At 38.4% G+C, this 17,229-nt stretch overlaps 1 protein-coding gene across 2 annotated transcripts in view; it reads left to right on the top strand.

The window, feature by feature from the left end:
- The window catches only part of LOC144044458 (uncharacterized), a 45,720-nt gene that overhangs the window by 1,544 nt on the left and 26,947 nt on the right, over positions 1-17,229 (top strand). Inside the window, exons 5-26 of one of the 2 annotated variants that reach the window (XM_077558883.1) lie at positions 671-840; positions 967-1,120; positions 1,187-1,263; positions 1,507-1,687; positions 2,834-2,989; positions 3,323-3,456; positions 4,193-4,351; positions 4,608-4,791; positions 4,869-5,080; positions 5,294-5,482; positions 5,565-5,707; positions 5,824-5,944; positions 6,041-6,124; positions 7,421-7,558; positions 7,682-7,798; positions 7,875-7,967; positions 8,986-9,206; positions 9,305-9,498; positions 12,443-12,679; positions 13,725-13,954; positions 14,060-14,224; positions 15,964-16,041. In XM_077558883.1, the coding sequence (XP_077415009.1) occupies positions 671-840; positions 967-1,120; positions 1,187-1,263; positions 1,507-1,687; positions 2,834-2,989; positions 3,323-3,456; positions 4,193-4,351; positions 4,608-4,791; positions 4,869-5,080; positions 5,294-5,482; positions 5,565-5,707; positions 5,824-5,944; positions 6,041-6,124; positions 7,421-7,558; positions 7,682-7,798; positions 7,875-7,967; positions 8,986-9,206; positions 9,305-9,498; positions 12,443-12,679; positions 13,725-13,954; positions 14,060-14,224; positions 15,964-16,041 (3,437 nt within the window). Of the gene's footprint in view, positions 1-670; positions 841-966; positions 1,121-1,186; positions 1,264-1,506; positions 1,688-2,833; positions 2,990-3,322; positions 3,457-4,192; positions 4,352-4,607; positions 4,792-4,868; positions 5,081-5,293; positions 5,483-5,564; positions 5,708-5,784; positions 5,945-6,040; positions 6,125-7,420; positions 7,559-7,681; positions 7,799-7,874; positions 7,968-8,985; positions 9,207-9,304; positions 9,499-12,442; positions 12,680-13,724; positions 13,955-14,059; positions 14,225-15,963; positions 16,042-17,229 lie in introns of both variants that reach the window. The other variant, XM_077558885.1, reaches the window with a different exon arrangement.

The raw sequence follows: 17,229 nt of genomic DNA, 5'->3' as shown, positions 1-17,229 counted from the left end.
GGGAGGGTTTTATCTAATCACAAATTGTTGAGTCACTGCTCTGTGCAAAATATCAAATACATAACAAGAAAGGAGCAGGCAGCATAGCAGAGTTAACTCTAAATTGCCCATAGGTGTGACCTGCGAATGGCAATATTTTGCCACATCATAAATGTACATAATCTGTACTATCTATGTAAATAAAAAGAATAGTGAAGTGTGCAGTCTTTGTCTTCAAAATGCATGCAAGCGCTCTAGGAAGAACTCTCAAAATAGCCACACTCACTCCTTTATTCTTGCCCACTTCCACTCTTTGTGGCAACCCACTTCTTCCTTGACAATCATGCTATGTTTTTATGGTTTAATAAAAGTGATTCTGTATAGTATTCTGTATGTGGTGTCTCAAAATCCAATACAGGCTCGCAGTTTTCTGTCGCAGCACATCGGTAGATGCACAGGCCTCAATTGCTCAATGTGCGGGCGTGAGTCTTTTTTTTTTTTTTGCAAAGGTCCATTGTAGTCAAGTTCGGCCATATTGTGCGGGTGGCGGGCCTTACAGACATCATTAACACCACTTTTTTGTCAGTCTTATAATTGGCTAGCGATCAGCTAGGACAGAACATGCATCGCCCTCTTGCCTCCAATGCTGAGTTGCCTCTTCTTCTGATACTTACGGAATCTTTCTTTTCAGGGTCAAAGTTGGTTGGCTGGCAACTTTGCGCTAATGCCTCCTACCCTCTAGCTTCTGGGGGCATCTCGCTGCCGCCCTCAGGTCTCACCCACCTCTCCATTCGGCTGCTGAAACTGGACAGAGGTCTCCATTACTACTTGCTTGAGGCTGCCTACTCAATGGTCCCACTGGTACTAGAATTCGATCGAATATGATGCCCGATCGAGCGAGAGCTCTAAATGGATACCCAAATAATATTATAGTATCTTTATCTTGTTTAAGGCTATTAAATGTTTAAACCCTACCTTTGAATTCAGGTAGATAGCTGGTTTCCCAAAGAGGCTCATATCCATCTCCTTCTGGCTACTCCAAAGTCATCCATCCCCAGGGACATGTCACTTGACCTGGCCTTTAACCCTCGCAGATTTTTGCTCAGGGTGTCGCATCCTCTAAAAAGTATCCTTGTACAAGGTTAGTCTTACAAGTAACATTTAACAAGTTTTGGTTTGCGAATACATGAGTGTTTTGCTTTCTCAGGGCAACTTGAACAAGAGAGGAATACAAAGACTGCAAAACTTGAGCTAATAATTGATGGTGTTCATTATTATGTTACGGTAAGTTTTGTAACATCTTTACGACTTTCCTGAAATATTCCCTCTGCAGTAAATCTATTTATATTTGATTGAGATACTTTGCCCCCATTCTAATCTGTCAGGCCAATTATGTGACGAGTCATGTATGATTATCCCTGTGAATAAGCCACACTTTTTCAAACACATCTTAGGTTGGATTTTATTCGATGTGTGTCTAATGTTCTGGCCCGTAAGTTTACTTAAATCCATTTTTTCCTACTCAAGGGTTTGGTGGACAAACAGACTCTCATCTCAGAGTTTAGGACACGATATCACTTTGAAGCCAAAATGGCTGCCAATAGAAATCCAATCATCCTCTCTGCTAATGTTACCCGTGGACTGGGCAGGAAGATGAGCTTTTCTGCCACCGTGAAGAATGTGTTCAGACTACCTGCGTCACTTTCAGGTATACAACCGATAGAACCTTATTTATTGGGTTTTATAGGTCATTGAAAATTTTGAGGACAATTAATGCACCATCTTTTTTTTTTTTTTCTAATGGTCCATCTAGCATTTTATATATATTTTTGTTTTTTTGGATGAAATGCCATCTTATAATTTTGCTTTTCCAGCTCAACATCGCTTAAGTTATTATGAAGATTTCATCCGTCGTGCTGTTTTGGCACAACTCAGTTACAGATTTTGGTACAACCCAGTAACAGTTATTTCCAAAAATATTGCTGAATAAGTCCTAATTCCATTTTTAAAAAGCTGCATTTTTAAAATGGTAATTTGGTTTTGGTATTACTATAATTACACTAACATAGTTGCAAACTAATGATGTTAGAATTTGTACTCAAAAGTACAACTATTTGTGTTTGCTGCTATGCTGACTGGCAAAGAATAAAGTTAGCTTTATAAGAAAATAAGAAGAACTTTGAGATTGATATATATTTTTTGATATTATGAGAAACATATTGCATTGGTTTGAGTCACGCACTCCATTACGACTGAAACAATTTGAAAAATTATGTTTAGAGGAACTAGCTTGATTAAGTAATGTAATGATTCATGGAACTCACTTTTTATCTAACATACTACTATTTAAAATATAGGCTAGCTGTGATAAAATGTTTTAAAAATTGCAAGAAAGACAGATCATCAAAATCATTCAAAAACAGCTGATTTAAAACTTACTGTAGCCTACCTGTTGCATTTGATATGTAAGTTTGTCATCAAGAAAGAAGGAGGGACAAGAGAAAAAAAAAGTCATTTTATGGCGGAATGCTCAAGATCTCTTTGATATTTTAAATCATATTTAGAAATCCCTTTTGCTACGGTCACAGATACTTTTTGTCTCATGACAACTACATTTTCCGTAACAAGTGCATGATTTTGCACATGCATTATGGATTATTCTAAATTTCTTGGGGAGTGTGGAATACAAAATGTCCTCCATTTCTGGAATAAAATATATTCTATATTGGTGTATATATATATATATATATATACGTATATATATATAAAAAACATTTTTTTTACCATTTTGGCATGTAAGTGGCTCATGTGTCAATAGACACACAATAGACTAAAATAACATATGTGTTTGTAGTGGCCCTGGAGCGAAGGAGAGACAGCCACAGCAGACGGTACTCTTTGGAGGCGGAGCTTCTCTTACCTGGAATCGTTGGCAGCAGAATGCTGGGACTCATGGAGCAGAAAGGGCCGCTGTGGAGTTCGGCGCTACGCCTTAAATATGGGCTGGGTGGTGAGTGTTTGGAAAACATCCTGCAACATGGTTCTTTATTTCAGTAAGCATACATTTTGGTGACATTTTTGTTTGGTGGTGTGCCGTGATGAAATGATGAAAAATATGAGCCTTGGCTCAATACAGGTTGTGAAACACTGTAATTTTGGATACTGTGTCTTCCCACAGGGTTTTTTAATAAACAGAAACTTACTCACTAGCAAATGGCTTCAACCCTTAAAATGAAAGAAGTTATTTTCATCTGTTTTTTTCAGGGCTTTAGCTAGCGATATTTTTTCAGTGTATGTCAATATTATTATTACAGATTGCCATGTCTTTTGATTCCTTTTGCAGGTGATGCCCGGCACCTACATCAAGAGTGCCACACCTCCCAAAGTGTGAAGAGTGAGAGGCACGCTAATCTCACGTACAGAATGAGAGCTGATCATGAGTTCTACTGTTCTAACACGCCTTCTATCAACCACAAAGTAACTGTTTTAATAACGTGACAAAAGTATAGAAAAGTTAAAAAACAAAACACTCTCACCTGTTTATTAAATGTAATGATCACTGCAAATGTTTTTTGCTACCAATCAGAGGTGGGCAAAATATGGAGTTTACTATGGACCAGCTAGCTGTCTGAAGTTGAAATATGATTGGTAAAAGGAACAGTCCCGTTGGTAATATAGTTTAAATCAGTGGCCCCCAACCTTTTCTGTACCACGGACCGGTTTAATGTCTGACAATATTTTCACGGCCTAATCTAAAGGTTTAGCAGATAAAGACAAAATAAAATGACAAGAAAAAAAACTGTGGTATTTTCTCTATAATAATAATGAACGTAAATCTACTGTGTAATCATGTGCAACTTTATTAACGGTGTCCGTAACGTCGCACCAACAACAGAGTTGTCAAGTGAGACGGATGTAACAGACAGAATCCGGCCACTTTTCAAAATAAAACATAATTTTCGAAAAAAAAAAGCAATTTTTTTTCTTTCGGTACCAAATGACCCACGGCCCGTACCAGGCTGGGGACCACTGGTTTAAATGACTTGGTTTAGGGCAGATTAGATTGGCATGGTAACATGTGATGTGATGTGAAATTCATGGAACAAATATTCTAGGTTGTAAATCTAGGTTGTAAATGTATGTCAGTGCCTCTGACCGTGTTGAGGCCAGCAAAGAAGGCCTCACAAAACCTCCACATTTGTGTTCTTGTCAGATCCACTTGAGGCACGAAGAAAGCTCCAGCCATGTGAGATCATCTGTGGACATGAGCTATGGTCAACACTGGGACGAGATAAACAACAAACACACGCTTCTTCTGAGCCAGTCCTTTAAAAATCAATCGACACAAAACCACACCAGCTACACATTGGAGGTAACTTTGAACTTTAGATGAGATGATCAGGTTTAAAATTCTGATTCTGTTCCGTTTGTTTTGAACCTAACAACTCAGCATGATTTGTTGTAGATTCGTATTGCTGCACTACTGTACAATGTACACTTTATATTGTTTAATGACTCACACATTTGTGAACATTTAAGTCAGCAGTGTATATTTAGTTATGGTGTTTTTTCCCCTTCTCCTTTCCAATTCTGATTCTGAGACTGAAATATCCCCCAAACCTTTTCAGTTCAATTTCCAGGTTCCTGAAAAAGATTTAAACTACCGCACCCAGCTATTGCACTCTTACCTTCGACAGCTTGGGTGTGAGAGCAGTACTCATCTTAAAATCAACTACAACAACTTGACGCCACTTGTGGCTGGTTTACACTGGAAAAGTCCTCCAAATGACACCCCACACAAGAAATGGGAAGGTGAACTTGACTGTGATTGTGTCATCTCAAACGCTTTGAATGTTGTTTGTGTCAGATACAAAATTTGACTTCCACAGGAACATTTAATATGGATAATCCATGGCTGTACATTTACACGACCCACAAGCTGAGTCAGCACCATCGCCACACGCTGCAGCTCAACTCTGAATTTACAGCCAACAAATGGGTGACCATCCGGAATCTCATCCTGGAGGCCTCCTACAGGGATAGAGGCCGCGAGAAGGAGGCCCGTGTCAAGCTCCACACTCCAGCTGTCACATTCTTGCAAGTAATGTAAAATGCTACCTTATTAATTGTATGTTAGGTTTAGTGATTCTGAGTGGTTTTCAAGATGGGGTACCTGAGCCATAATTTGGGGTAGTTGCACCGTCTACAAATATAAAAGCTGGACGCATTTCGTCGAATCCTGCTCCTCAAACCTGCACAGGATGCTAAATGCACAAACTACTTGATGTACTGTGTGGTGTCCATCACTCGCCAGGTAGGAGGACTGGGTTTCATGGGAAAGAAGAATATAAAAGCCTCCTGTTCTCTAAGCTCACTTTGGACTGCTCCCCTGAGAGGCGACATCTCTCTGGAGACGCTGAAATCCAGCCTGACTCTGCAGATGTCTTCCAGTTACGGCAAACAAAACATCACCTTCACAGCTGCCCTGAAGACCGTTGACAAGGTGCTTGCAACAAATTGCGAAATGCGTGTGCTTACCTCACTTTTAACAAACGTTTATTGCATTTTCAACTATCCCGTTCAAGCTTTTGAAAAAGAGGCAAGCGATTTTGAGGGTAAGCTTGTTGGAGGCCAAAAGTCGTCCCACTGAGTTTGAGTTTGAAGGGACGGTGGAAGAAGTGAAGAAGGATAAGAAGATGTATCAAAAAACTGCATTGCTCCATCTTAGGTTTGTTCACTACTGACGTTTACCCTTGAAAACATTTGCAGTCGTGACTTTGATGTAAATAAATCAATCTCGCACAGACAGCCTTTCAAGACATTTCCTCAGAAACTTCTCCTTAGGGAGACTTTCACCGTGGACCTCCTGAAAGGCCTTTACATCCTGGAATCAAGAGCCGGTTTTTATGCCAATAAAGAGATCATTCACACTCTGACCATTGGCTACAAACCGCCAAGCCCTTTTGTAAGTAGGAACAAATCATGACTTTACAAAAGAACAGTGAGGCGTTAATTGCGGCATTCATGAAGTGTTTTGTTTAATCAATCTGTTAATATTTAGGTTTGCTCCGCACTGATCCATCCTTTCAACACAGAAACATTTCCATCAGACTGTGAGATCTGCGTGACCATGTCTAGCAACCAAGTAAGACCAATGACAGTGTCCTTCATTTTTCTTAGAATTTTTGTATCATTCTGAATTCCAGTTGTTGCCTAATCTATAATACTGTATATAAGCACAGCTGGCTCACCCATAAGGCAATAATAGGCTAAGCACATGGTGGGGCCACAAAATTTAATATGATTTTAATAAAAATATTTATTACTACTAACTTTTAAAAGTGAACCGCTTACATAAATTCAAATGTAAAGCAATGCCCTACCTTAACATTACTACAAATAATAACGGCTAATCCCCTTTCCACCCATGTATACTTTATTTATTTATTTAAAAAAATAAAAAAAAATCTGTATACTTTAGATTTTTAACCCTAGTTGTGTTACAATTCAAGTTGTCTAAAACCTTTTTTTTTTTATTGATATCTGTGTAAGTAAGTGTACACATTATCACTATTATTAATAAGTCATAACGCAACATTCTCACATGCCATATTTAACTGCAGTTAGTTGCTTCTTTGCCTCTTCCAACCAGCATTTCATTAATTGTATGTAATCTATTTTGCATATATAGAAAAAAATATATAATAATTAGGGGTGGGAATCTTTGAATGTCTCATGATTCGATTCAATTGCAATTTGTGGGTGTGTGATTCGATTCAGAATCGATTTTCGATTAAGAATGATTTTTGATTTAAAATTATTTGATTGACAATGATGTTTGCTTCAATTAATAGATGTTCAAGGAATCCTAATGATCTACTCCAGTCGGACTCGCTAATTTTAATTATTGCGCTACTCGGGGCACTTTTATCACTCAAAAGAACGGCTCCACGCTGCAAAAAAACCCAAACTTTTATTGAAATAACTTGATCGTGACTTTTTCCTTCTACTCTCTAATGTGGCTACAACTTAACAGTGTATCAGACCGCGTGGAACCACACTGCCCCTAAGTGGCCAAATCGGGTACAACATGAACAGCGCTCCCAATAAAGGCACACACAAACAAAGGGAAGACAGTATGAAATAATTTCAATAAAATCGATTTTGGGACATTTAAAATAGATTCTTAGTCGTACTAAATGAGAATCACGATTCTTATGAGAATCGATTTTTTTTGGCACACTAATAATAATAATATAAAATATTTAGATTCAAATTTTTTAATTGTTTGAAATTTTATTTCACAGTTTAAATTAGGTGACATGTAATCGTAAAATTATACTACATTAAAGGCAGTGGTAAAAACAACACAATTCAATTTCTTTTGTAAGTGTATGCAAACAAACTCAAACATGTATCTGCATTTTTGTTTTTCTTCTAGACCCAGAAAGACATTACAGGAAGGCTGCGGGTCGGCAGCCAAGAGAAGCTAGGTTTCTTTGGGCAAATTATTTTCAAATCATTGCACACAAGTCAGCAAGTGATAAAAGTTCGAGCCAACATTACCCATCAGCTCCAGGTCAACTAACTTCTGACACAACGTGACAGTTTGCAGCATATCAGATATTTTGTTCATGTTTTTTTTATGTGGCCTTTACACATGATGAACCTTCTGACAAGGTCAACATTTTTGCTGTTCCAGCTGCAATTCCCCTCCTTTGCTTTGGTGGAGGGAGATGTATGTTGGAGCCCCAAAAACAACACAGAATTTGATTATCTAGTTCGAGGGAGACTGAAAATTTTGCGACAGGAGTGTCAAGTGAGTAAATAGTTAAGGCCTTCATTAAAGTAAAACTGGAAATGCTTGCTTTTCTGAAACTCCATTTTCTTTTTAGCTTTCAATGCAACTCAATGGAACTTCAGACAGATTTCTTCTTTATTCATCTCTTAGGCATCCTTTCAAATCTAAAATTCCCAAATCTTTAGAGGTGGGTTGATTTTATGCTATTTTAATGTGTATTTTTTTGACTGAACATAAAATATGAAATGTGTAGTTCTAAAAGTCCACACCCCCCTGTTCAAATGCCACCTTTTTGTGATTGATTGAAATTGACTTGATTGGTGGGGGGGGGGGGGGGGTAACTGGGATAATGTGGTTTAAAAAGTGTGCACACCCTCTAATAACTGGGATATGGTTGTGCTCAGAATTAATCAATCATGTTTAAACTCCTTTTAAATGGGAGTCACATGCACCCTGTCAACACCCCAAAAATTCTTGACAATAGTTTGTTTTATGCATCCCCACTAGTCTAAATACAGTTTTCTGCTTAATATTGCGTTAGTCGAATATGGGCAGCAAAATCCAGCAGTTTTTAGGAGGCGGACATTTGGCGTACATACAGAAAACTGGTCAACTGTGGTTGGTTGTTACCTGAGCGCTGAGCAATTGTGATGTCATCATCAGTTAACAGCAAGTGGCAAAATGGCCGCCCCCCTGAGATGGATAAAAATGGCTGGATTTTGCTGCATAACTCTTATAACTGTTATGTTTAGACTAGTGAGGTCACATATAACATATTATTGTCAAGAAACATTTAAGGTTGATTTCCCTTTTAAAGTGCCTCTGATTAACCCCAAATATAGTTCAGATGTCCTAGTAGTCTTTTCCGGGGTTTTTTTCTGTCTGCATGGCAGAAGCCTGAAAGTTTTACTGCTAACACCAACTATAATTTCACACTACAGTATTTGTAGTTCCCGAACTGTTCATAATTCCCTCCACCTTGACCAAGTTCCGGGTTCCATGTGAAGAAAACCAGCCTGAAAGCAAGATGCTAACAACCAGCCATGCTTCACTATACTCGTAGCTATGGTGTTATTTTGGTGATGAGCAGTGCTGCATATACATCTTTTGAAATGATGGCCAAAAGAATGGAGCCTAACACATTTTCCACATACGTTATGGCCAGTTAGTGCATAACCACCTGATGCTGATATTTTCACATTTAGGCAAAAGCCACTTCTATCATGTTCACACCAACTGGTGGAGGAAGTAGCTGCATTCGTGTGAATGCTGATGAGAAGGACAAGCTGATGCTGGATGCCCAGATCGCTCACTCACTCCTGCAGGAAGACAAATATGTGCTACTGAGGCTCAACTTATCGCAGAGTTTGCTGCATGGAATCACTGACTTGCATGTTAAAATGGCTGCCAACATGTCCCGACACAGGTATGTATTGCCATCCAGTTCTCACGTTTCCCACACTTTAACAGAAAGTATCGATACCTGGATAACTTTCTTCTTCTTCTTCACGTCTGGCCTTCTAGTGTGTCTCTACGTGGTTCATATACAGAGGGACGCAACACTCTGTTGGCTCAGGTGAAAGGGTCTCGAAGGAACAACAGGGGTCTTCAGGTTGCAGTGTCAGGGAAGCTGATGCATTCAATGACTCGCTTTGCAATTCTGCCCGGTACCCTTGGATTAGATGGCATATTGGGACTGTCTGACAACATTACTGAAGGTGAAATTACTCTTGATTTTTTTTTTTTTATTCTTGATTTTGGGACTGTCTGACAACATTACTGAAGGTGAAATTACTCTTAATTTTTTTTTTTAATTCTTGATTTTGGGACTGTCTGACAACATTACTGAAGGTGAAATTACTCTTAATTTTTTTTTTTAATTCTTGATTTTGGGACTGTCTGAGAACATTACTGAAGGTGAAATTACTCTTGATTTTTTTTTTTTTTTATTCTTGATTTTGGGACTGTCTGACAACATTACTGAAGGTGAAATTACTCTTGATTTTTTTTTTTTATTCTTGATTTTGGGACTGTCTGACAACATTACTGAAGGTGAAATTACTCTTAATTTTTTTTTTTAATTCTTGATTTTGGGACTGTCTGACAACATTACTGAAGGTGAAATTACTCTTAATTTTTTTTTTTAATTCTTGATTTTGGGACTGTCTGAGAACATTACTGAAGGTGAAATTACTCTTGATTTTTTTATTTTTTTATTCTTGATTTTGGGACTGTCTGACAACATTACTGAAGGTGAAATTACTCTTGATTTTTTATTTTTTTTTTATTCTTGATTTTGGGACTGTCTGAGAACATTACTGAAGGTGAAATTACTCTTGATTTTTTTTTTTTTATTCTTGATTTTGGGACTGTCTGACAACATTACTGAAGGTGAAATTACTCTTAATTTTTTTTTTTAATTCTTGATTTTGGGACTGTCTGACAACATTACTGAAGGTGAAATTACTCTTAATTTTTTTTTTTAATTCTTGATTTTGGGACTGTCTGAGAACATTACTGAAGGTGAAATTACTCTTGATTTTTTTTTTTAATTCTTGATTTTGGGACTGTCTGACAACATTACTGAAGGTGAAATTACTCTTGATTTTTTTTTTTTTTTATTCTTAATTTTGGGACTGTCTGACAACATTACTGAAGGTGAAATTACTCTTGATTTTTTTTTTTTTTTATTCTTGATTTTGGGACTGTCTGACAACATTACTGAAGGTGAAATTACTCTTGATTTTTTTTTTTTTATTCTTGATTTTGGGACTGTCTGACAACATTACTGAAGGTGAAATTACTCTTAATTTTTTTTTTTAATTCTTGATTTTGGGACTGTCTGACAACATTACTGAAGGTGAAATTACTCTTAATTTTTTTTTTAAATTCTTGATTTTGGGACTGTCTGAGAACATTACTGAAGGTGAAATTACTCTTGATTTTGGGACTGTCTGACAACATTACTGAAGGTGAAATTACTCTTGATTTTTTTTTTTTTTTTATTCTTAATTTTGGGACTGTCTGACAACATTACGGAAGGTGAAATTACTCTTGATTTTTTTTTTAATTCTTGATTTTGGGACTGTCTGACAACATTACTGAAGGTGAAATTACTCTTAATTTTTTTTTTTAATTCTTGATTTTGGGACTGTCTGACAACATTACTGAAGGTGAAATTACTCTTAATTTTTTTTTTTTTAATTCTTGATTTTGGGACTGTCTGACAACATTACTGAAGGTGAAATTACTCTTGTTTTATTTATTTTTTTAATTCTTGATTTTGGGACTGTCTGACAACATTACTGAAGGTGAAATTACTCTTGATTTTTTTTTTTTTATTCTTGATTTTGGGACTGTCTGACAACATTACTGAAGGTGAAATTACTCTTAATTTTTTTTTTTAATTCTTGATTTTGGGACTGTCTGACAACATTACTGAAGGTGAAATTACTCTTAATTTTTTTTTTTAATTCTTGATTTTGGGACTGTCTGAGAACATTACTGAAGGTGAAATTACTCTTGATTTTTTTTTTTAATTCTTGATTTTGGGACTGTCTGACAACATTACTGAAGGTGAAATTACTCTTGATTTTTTTTTTGTTATTCTTGATTTTGGGACTGTCTGACAACATTACTGAAGGTGAAATTACTCTTGATTTTTTTTTTTTTTATTCTTGATTTTGGGACTGTCTGACAACATTACTGAAGGTGAAATTACTCTTGATTTTTTTTTTAATTCTTGATTTTGGGACTGTCTGACAACATTACTGAAGGTTAAATTACTCTTGATTTTTTTTTTTTTATTATTCTTGATTTTGGGACTGTCTGACAACATTACTGAAGGTGAAATTACTCTTAATTTTTTTTTTTTTAATTCTTGATTTTGGGACTGTCTGACAACATTACTGAAGGTGAAATTACTCTTGTTTTATTTATTTTTTTAATTCTTGATTTTGGGACTGTCTGACAACATTACTGAAGGTGAAATTACTCTTGATTTTTTTTTTTTAATTCTTGATTTTGGGACTGTCTGACAACATTACTGAAGGTGAAATTACTCTTGATTTTTTTTTTTAATTCTTGATTTTGGGACTGTCTGACAACATTACTGAAGGTGAAATTACTCTTGATTTTTTTTTTTTTATTCTTGATTTTGGGACTGTCTGACAACATTACTGAAGGTGGAATTACTCTTGATTTTTTTTTTAATTCTTGATTTTGGGACTGTCTGACAACATTACTGAAGGTTAAATTACTCTTGATTTTTTTTTTATTATTATTCTTGATTTTGGGACTGTCTGACAACATTACTGAAGGTGAAATTACTCTTAATTTTTTTTTTTTAATTCTTGATTTTGGGACTGTCTGACAACATTACTGAAGGTGAAATTACTCTTGTTTTATTTATTTTTTTAATTCTTGATTTTGGGACTGTCTGACAACATTACTGAAGGTGAAATTACTCTTGATTTTTTTTTTTTAATTCTTGATTTTGGGACTGTCTGACAACATTACTGAAGGTGAAATTACTCTTGATTTTTTTTTTTAATTCTTGATTTTGGGACTGTCTGACAACATTACTGAAGGTGAAATTACTCTTGATTTTTTTTTTTTTAATTCTTGATTTTATTATCATTTTTTTAAAAAAAATCATTCTAGGGCAAATACGAGTTAGAGTGGAGGAGACTTATTACAGCATGCAGCTAAAGCATCAGGAAGAAAAGGAAGAAGTTCTTGACATGTTGGAAAAGAAATTGCATCCTACCCGTAGCTGGATGTGTGTTCTGTTGGGGGCTGAGAATTTCTGTGTGAATGTGAGTAGGCACTTGGAGGAAAAAGGGGCTGGGGAGGTCCACATTCAGTTATCTCACTCATCCCAACTACTCAATGCCACAGGTAATCAGTAACTATCACTTGATTACCCACATTTACTCAATCAGTGGTGCCTTGTGATATGAGCTTGATTTGTTTTGTGATCACACTCATAATTCAAAACAGACTCCGTCTCCCATCGTTAACGATGTCCACCTTTCGCCAAGTGTTTCTGCATATTTGGCAAATTTTTTATGTTGCAAAAATGCACGGAATGAGATTCATTGTCTGTACTCACCCCGCTTGACGGATGTACTCCCTCCCCCGGTGATGAGCGACGAAGATTGTAGTAATTGTTGGATGCCGCCCGTCGTCTCATCTCGTCCGCACCCACCTGCCCGCCCCTGGTGTCCATTATTTTCCCGGGCCGAATTTTGTTCCCAGTTCCTTCATGGCTTTTGCCGTAATTTTTTTTTGCCTCAATTCAATAGACATTGCACTGCTTCGTCTAGTGTTCACACCTTGGCAAGATGAGTGGATTACAATACAGATACACGAATATACATGGAAATAGTCACAATTCATCAGTAAACTGTAGTAGTCTAAAATAGGTCGGTCTTTGCAGAGGATAAATAATATATGCCTATGAGTATAGTGATATTATCTGTCTAAATCCGTTGCATAAAATGTTATTTAATGTTGTGACACCGATGCTATTCATTAGCCTGTCTATGGCATTTTACATTGTTTGTTAGCATTAACTTAAACAAACTCTACCAAGTCAATCTATTGTGGTTGTTTTAACAGTGTGATTGTTGACTGAACACTTCAACTGTGAGGGGCAATGAACAGTGTGAGCCCCTGTTTTGATGACTTGTTTACTTTCTGCCAAACTGCTGCTTGTTTTGAATTGAGTTAAGTTTAGTTCACTCCCACTATACAGCACTTGTATATCAAATCGTTGCTCGGAAGTCAAAGCAAACAATGGGCCAAATGATGGCTCAAATTTATAAGTAGGCTCACTTGTATATCAAGGCACCACTGTATTTCTGAATTATTTTTCCATTAGTTCTAACAATTTGACATGTAATCCGCCAACTAAGCCGTTCTTGCTGTGTGACTCTAATAGGTCTACCTGCGAATAGTAGTGTCCAGGTGAGTTGGGACCAGGATGAAAGTAGATTGTCAGCCGTTGCAGAAATGCAAGCTGGACCTGAGCATTTAAAAGCAGAGTTGAATGGCGGCAGGTCAAACCAGCTTGTCCCACGATGGGAAATCCTCTCCGAATTGCAGCACAGAGTCAAAGCACTCCAGAGAAGAGGCATACCAAGTTCCATGCGAGCCACAGCGCATTGCCAGGTGGTCAAAACTACCTTCTTTCGTGTTTATTATGAATTTCAGTATTGAATATGGATTTTCATTTGATGGTGCCAGTTTCATTGTGTTTTTTTCCTCTTCTAACAGATGGATACCACTGTGTTGGACGCAGGACTGGTATTTCACGCAGAAGAGAATAAAATGATTGACACCCTTTTAATTGTAGGAACACAAAACAATACAGCTGTAGTCATTGCATCTTTCTGGCAACAAATAAAGCTGCTGCAGGGGATCATACCCGTCACGTTGCAGGTCAGTTTTAGTGATTGTACACACTTTTGCCTTTTTAAAGCGTGACTTATTTTTGAACCCTGAAACAAACAAACCACTAAGAAAAACACCCAAGAGAATGGACAGTAAAGAAGATTTCCTTGTTTTCATTGTGGTCCACACATCATTATGGTTTAAAAAACAAAAAGTGTATAATCACCAACTGTGTTACGGTGCAGCAACAATAATGGTTCAGTTCGTATTGTACCTTGGTTTCAAGTTCATAGTTTGGTTCACTTTGGTTCGAGTAGGGGAACAAATCGGTGACTAGTCGACTAGCAAAGTGATTGTTTTTGGCCGCCCTAGATGAGAATTGTTATTGAATAGATTAAACAGAATGGGTTAGTGCTCAACATTAAGCTATGCTATTCACATGATGTGCGTAGAACTTGCCAGGCAATGCAGAAAATTAAACCTTCATTAGAAATGTGTGTGTGCCCCATTCTGCTGCGTTGGGCGGGGGGCGCTCCTGGCTCCTGGGTTTGCTCTCCAGCCGGTGGGGCCCGGGGGTTGTGCCTCGGCGCTGCCGTGGCCTGGGGGGCCCTGGGGGGTTGCGCTTGCTCTGTCCTGGCCGGGGGTCGACAGCTCCCCTCTTGGGTGGAGGTTTTCATGCATGCCAGATCCAGCACACTAGCATCTATCGAAATTCAAACACAATCTGCTTCTGGTCGTTGTGTGTGTGTGTGTGTGTGTGTGGATCTCATTTTGCTTCATCTATCCTTCCTTCCTTTCCTCAGTCTCTCCTTTGGTCTCTTGAGGTCTCCCTAATTTGTTGGAATTTAGATGTTTCTGGGGTTGGTGAAAGGCCCTGGTTGGTAACCGGGTGGGTAGTAGGTGATGTCTGGACGGAGCTGGATTTTACTTTCCTTTCTTTTCTTTGATCCTTCCTCAGGTCTCCTGACAACCTCACGACTCTAGCTGGATTCTGAAGTATTTGGTTTAGGTGAACGGTATGGCATTTTTAATAGGTTTTAGGTGAATTAATGAGTACACACACACCCGCACATGCACATACTCACGCGCATAGCAAAACAAAAAAACAAAAAAAGAGAGAGCAATGATGATGTCATGTTGAATCAGTAAGATTACCGAATGAACAATACTGAGCTCTCTCAGGAAAAAAGAAAGAAAGAAATGTGTGTGTGCATTTTTATGCCATCTGCCCTTCCGACTGAACCTCCTCCCAGCGCCTAGATAGTCAAACATTCTAGAACCGCCAGTGCTAGTAGGGCCAGTGAATTTCCATATCAACAAGTTTAGCCTCAGAAGTGATTCTCAATGACAAGTTGGTTGAAATCTGTCAAGTATTGTCTTTTTCATATTTAAAAAAACAAGACAAAAAAACGGGAATCTGTAGCTTGACATGATAGAAAAAAAACTAGATCAGCTTTGGATTCCGCAGCTAAAAATTTGTTTAAAACAGCTGTCCGACTAAACTCAACAAGAATTGTGTCCCCCAGTTTAATCCCCCATCATTTTAAATAATCGTCTTGCATTTGGCACTCATCTTTGTAGGTTGTTTTGAATAAATGTTTAGGAAAATTGTCTGCAAGTTTTCACTGTGGCCACATTAAATGATCTCGCCGGCGCCTTGTGTTTGACACGTGTTTTGTCGTTCTCATGATTCACATCTGCAATGTGCTATCCTACAATGCTATTTTCTTTTTCTAGTTTGTGCTTTGAGCTACAAAGACTAACAACAGGGGGGTTTGTTTTCACAGATGAACTGCACAAGGGTCACGGCTGCAGACTATCTTTCTGCGCAGTGCTATGCAGACGTGGCAGGTCGCCCAGTGCAGGTACGAGCATCTCGCTCTCACAGACCCCGTAACAGGCTCTGCTATGCTTTGTCACTTGCATACCTGGGCCTCAGGGCAGACGCTAAAGGCTGCTTGAGTCCTAACGGTCAGAGAGAGTTCAAGGCTAACCTCACACATTCTTCTGTGATGCTGCAGAGTTATTATGGGGTGCCAACCAAATCTGGCCTCAGGCTGCTCCTCCGGCCTGGGCCTCAGAGGTGGGCTTTGGGAATTGGGTTGGTGGTTGGTTTGTGCATAACTGACTTGAATTTGGGACTGAGAGTGGAGAACGGTGGTCTTTATGGCTGGCATGGACAACTTGCGTATGGGGGTCAAAACGTTATGCACACGGCTGAGATGACTGGTCGCATGAAGTTGGAGAGCTGGTGTCACATCTGGGCAGATGTCAATACATCGTGGGATTCAGTCAGCTCCAGTCTTCTGGTGTCTCTGCGATGCAAAGGCAAGGGAAGGTTAGTGTTGGAGCAGATTAGAAGACTCGGTGAGGATGTGCTGCAGAAGACGACTTTAACAGCACATGCACAAGCAGTGAAAGATGGACTGAAAGCTGCTCTTCACTTCCAAAACCAACAAGACTCCATCCATTGCATCTTCTCTGCACTACTAAAGGAACGCAAAGCTGAACTGAGCTGGACCTTCCAGCATCAATGGGCCGCCCTCTTCTCCATCTTACCAAACATACTGGACATTCAATGTTCTGGTCAGCTCCATGATACCTTGCTCACTGGTAGCGCTCAACTCTCTGTCCAAACCCGCTCTGCTCAGTCAGACATTACCGTGGCCTCTGAGCCGTCCCCTTCGCTCAGAATGACGCTTCGCCAAAATGTGACTCGCGGAGGACCAAAGGCATTCACTGTGGGTGTGCGCTCCACAGCTGGTCAAGCCAAGTTTCAGTTGGAAAGTGATGAGTGTTCCGTGCTTCTGCTGAATCAACAAAGGAGTGAAGAGGACAGGAGGCGCCACTGGAATGTTTTTGTTCATCGGCAATGTGTCTTTCTGAAGGTTAGACAGGAAACAAGATACGTGTCAGAAATCTTGTTTCCCATCTAAAAGAAAGCAGGAGAGGCATTTTCATCTTGAAGATGGCTCACTACTTTCTGTTTGAGTAGAAGTGATATGGTAGACTCTTTCTAAAATTACTGGAACATTTCAGTTTGATGTAAAAAA

The sequence above is a fragment of the Vanacampus margaritifer genome, chromosome 2 (genome assembly GCF_051991255.1).
Source record: "Vanacampus margaritifer isolate UIUO_Vmar chromosome 2, RoL_Vmar_1.0, whole genome shotgun sequence".
Classification (NCBI taxonomy): domain Eukaryota; kingdom Metazoa; phylum Chordata; class Actinopteri; order Syngnathiformes; family Syngnathidae; genus Vanacampus; species Vanacampus margaritifer.
This window is presented reverse-complemented; position numbering and strand designations above follow the sequence as displayed.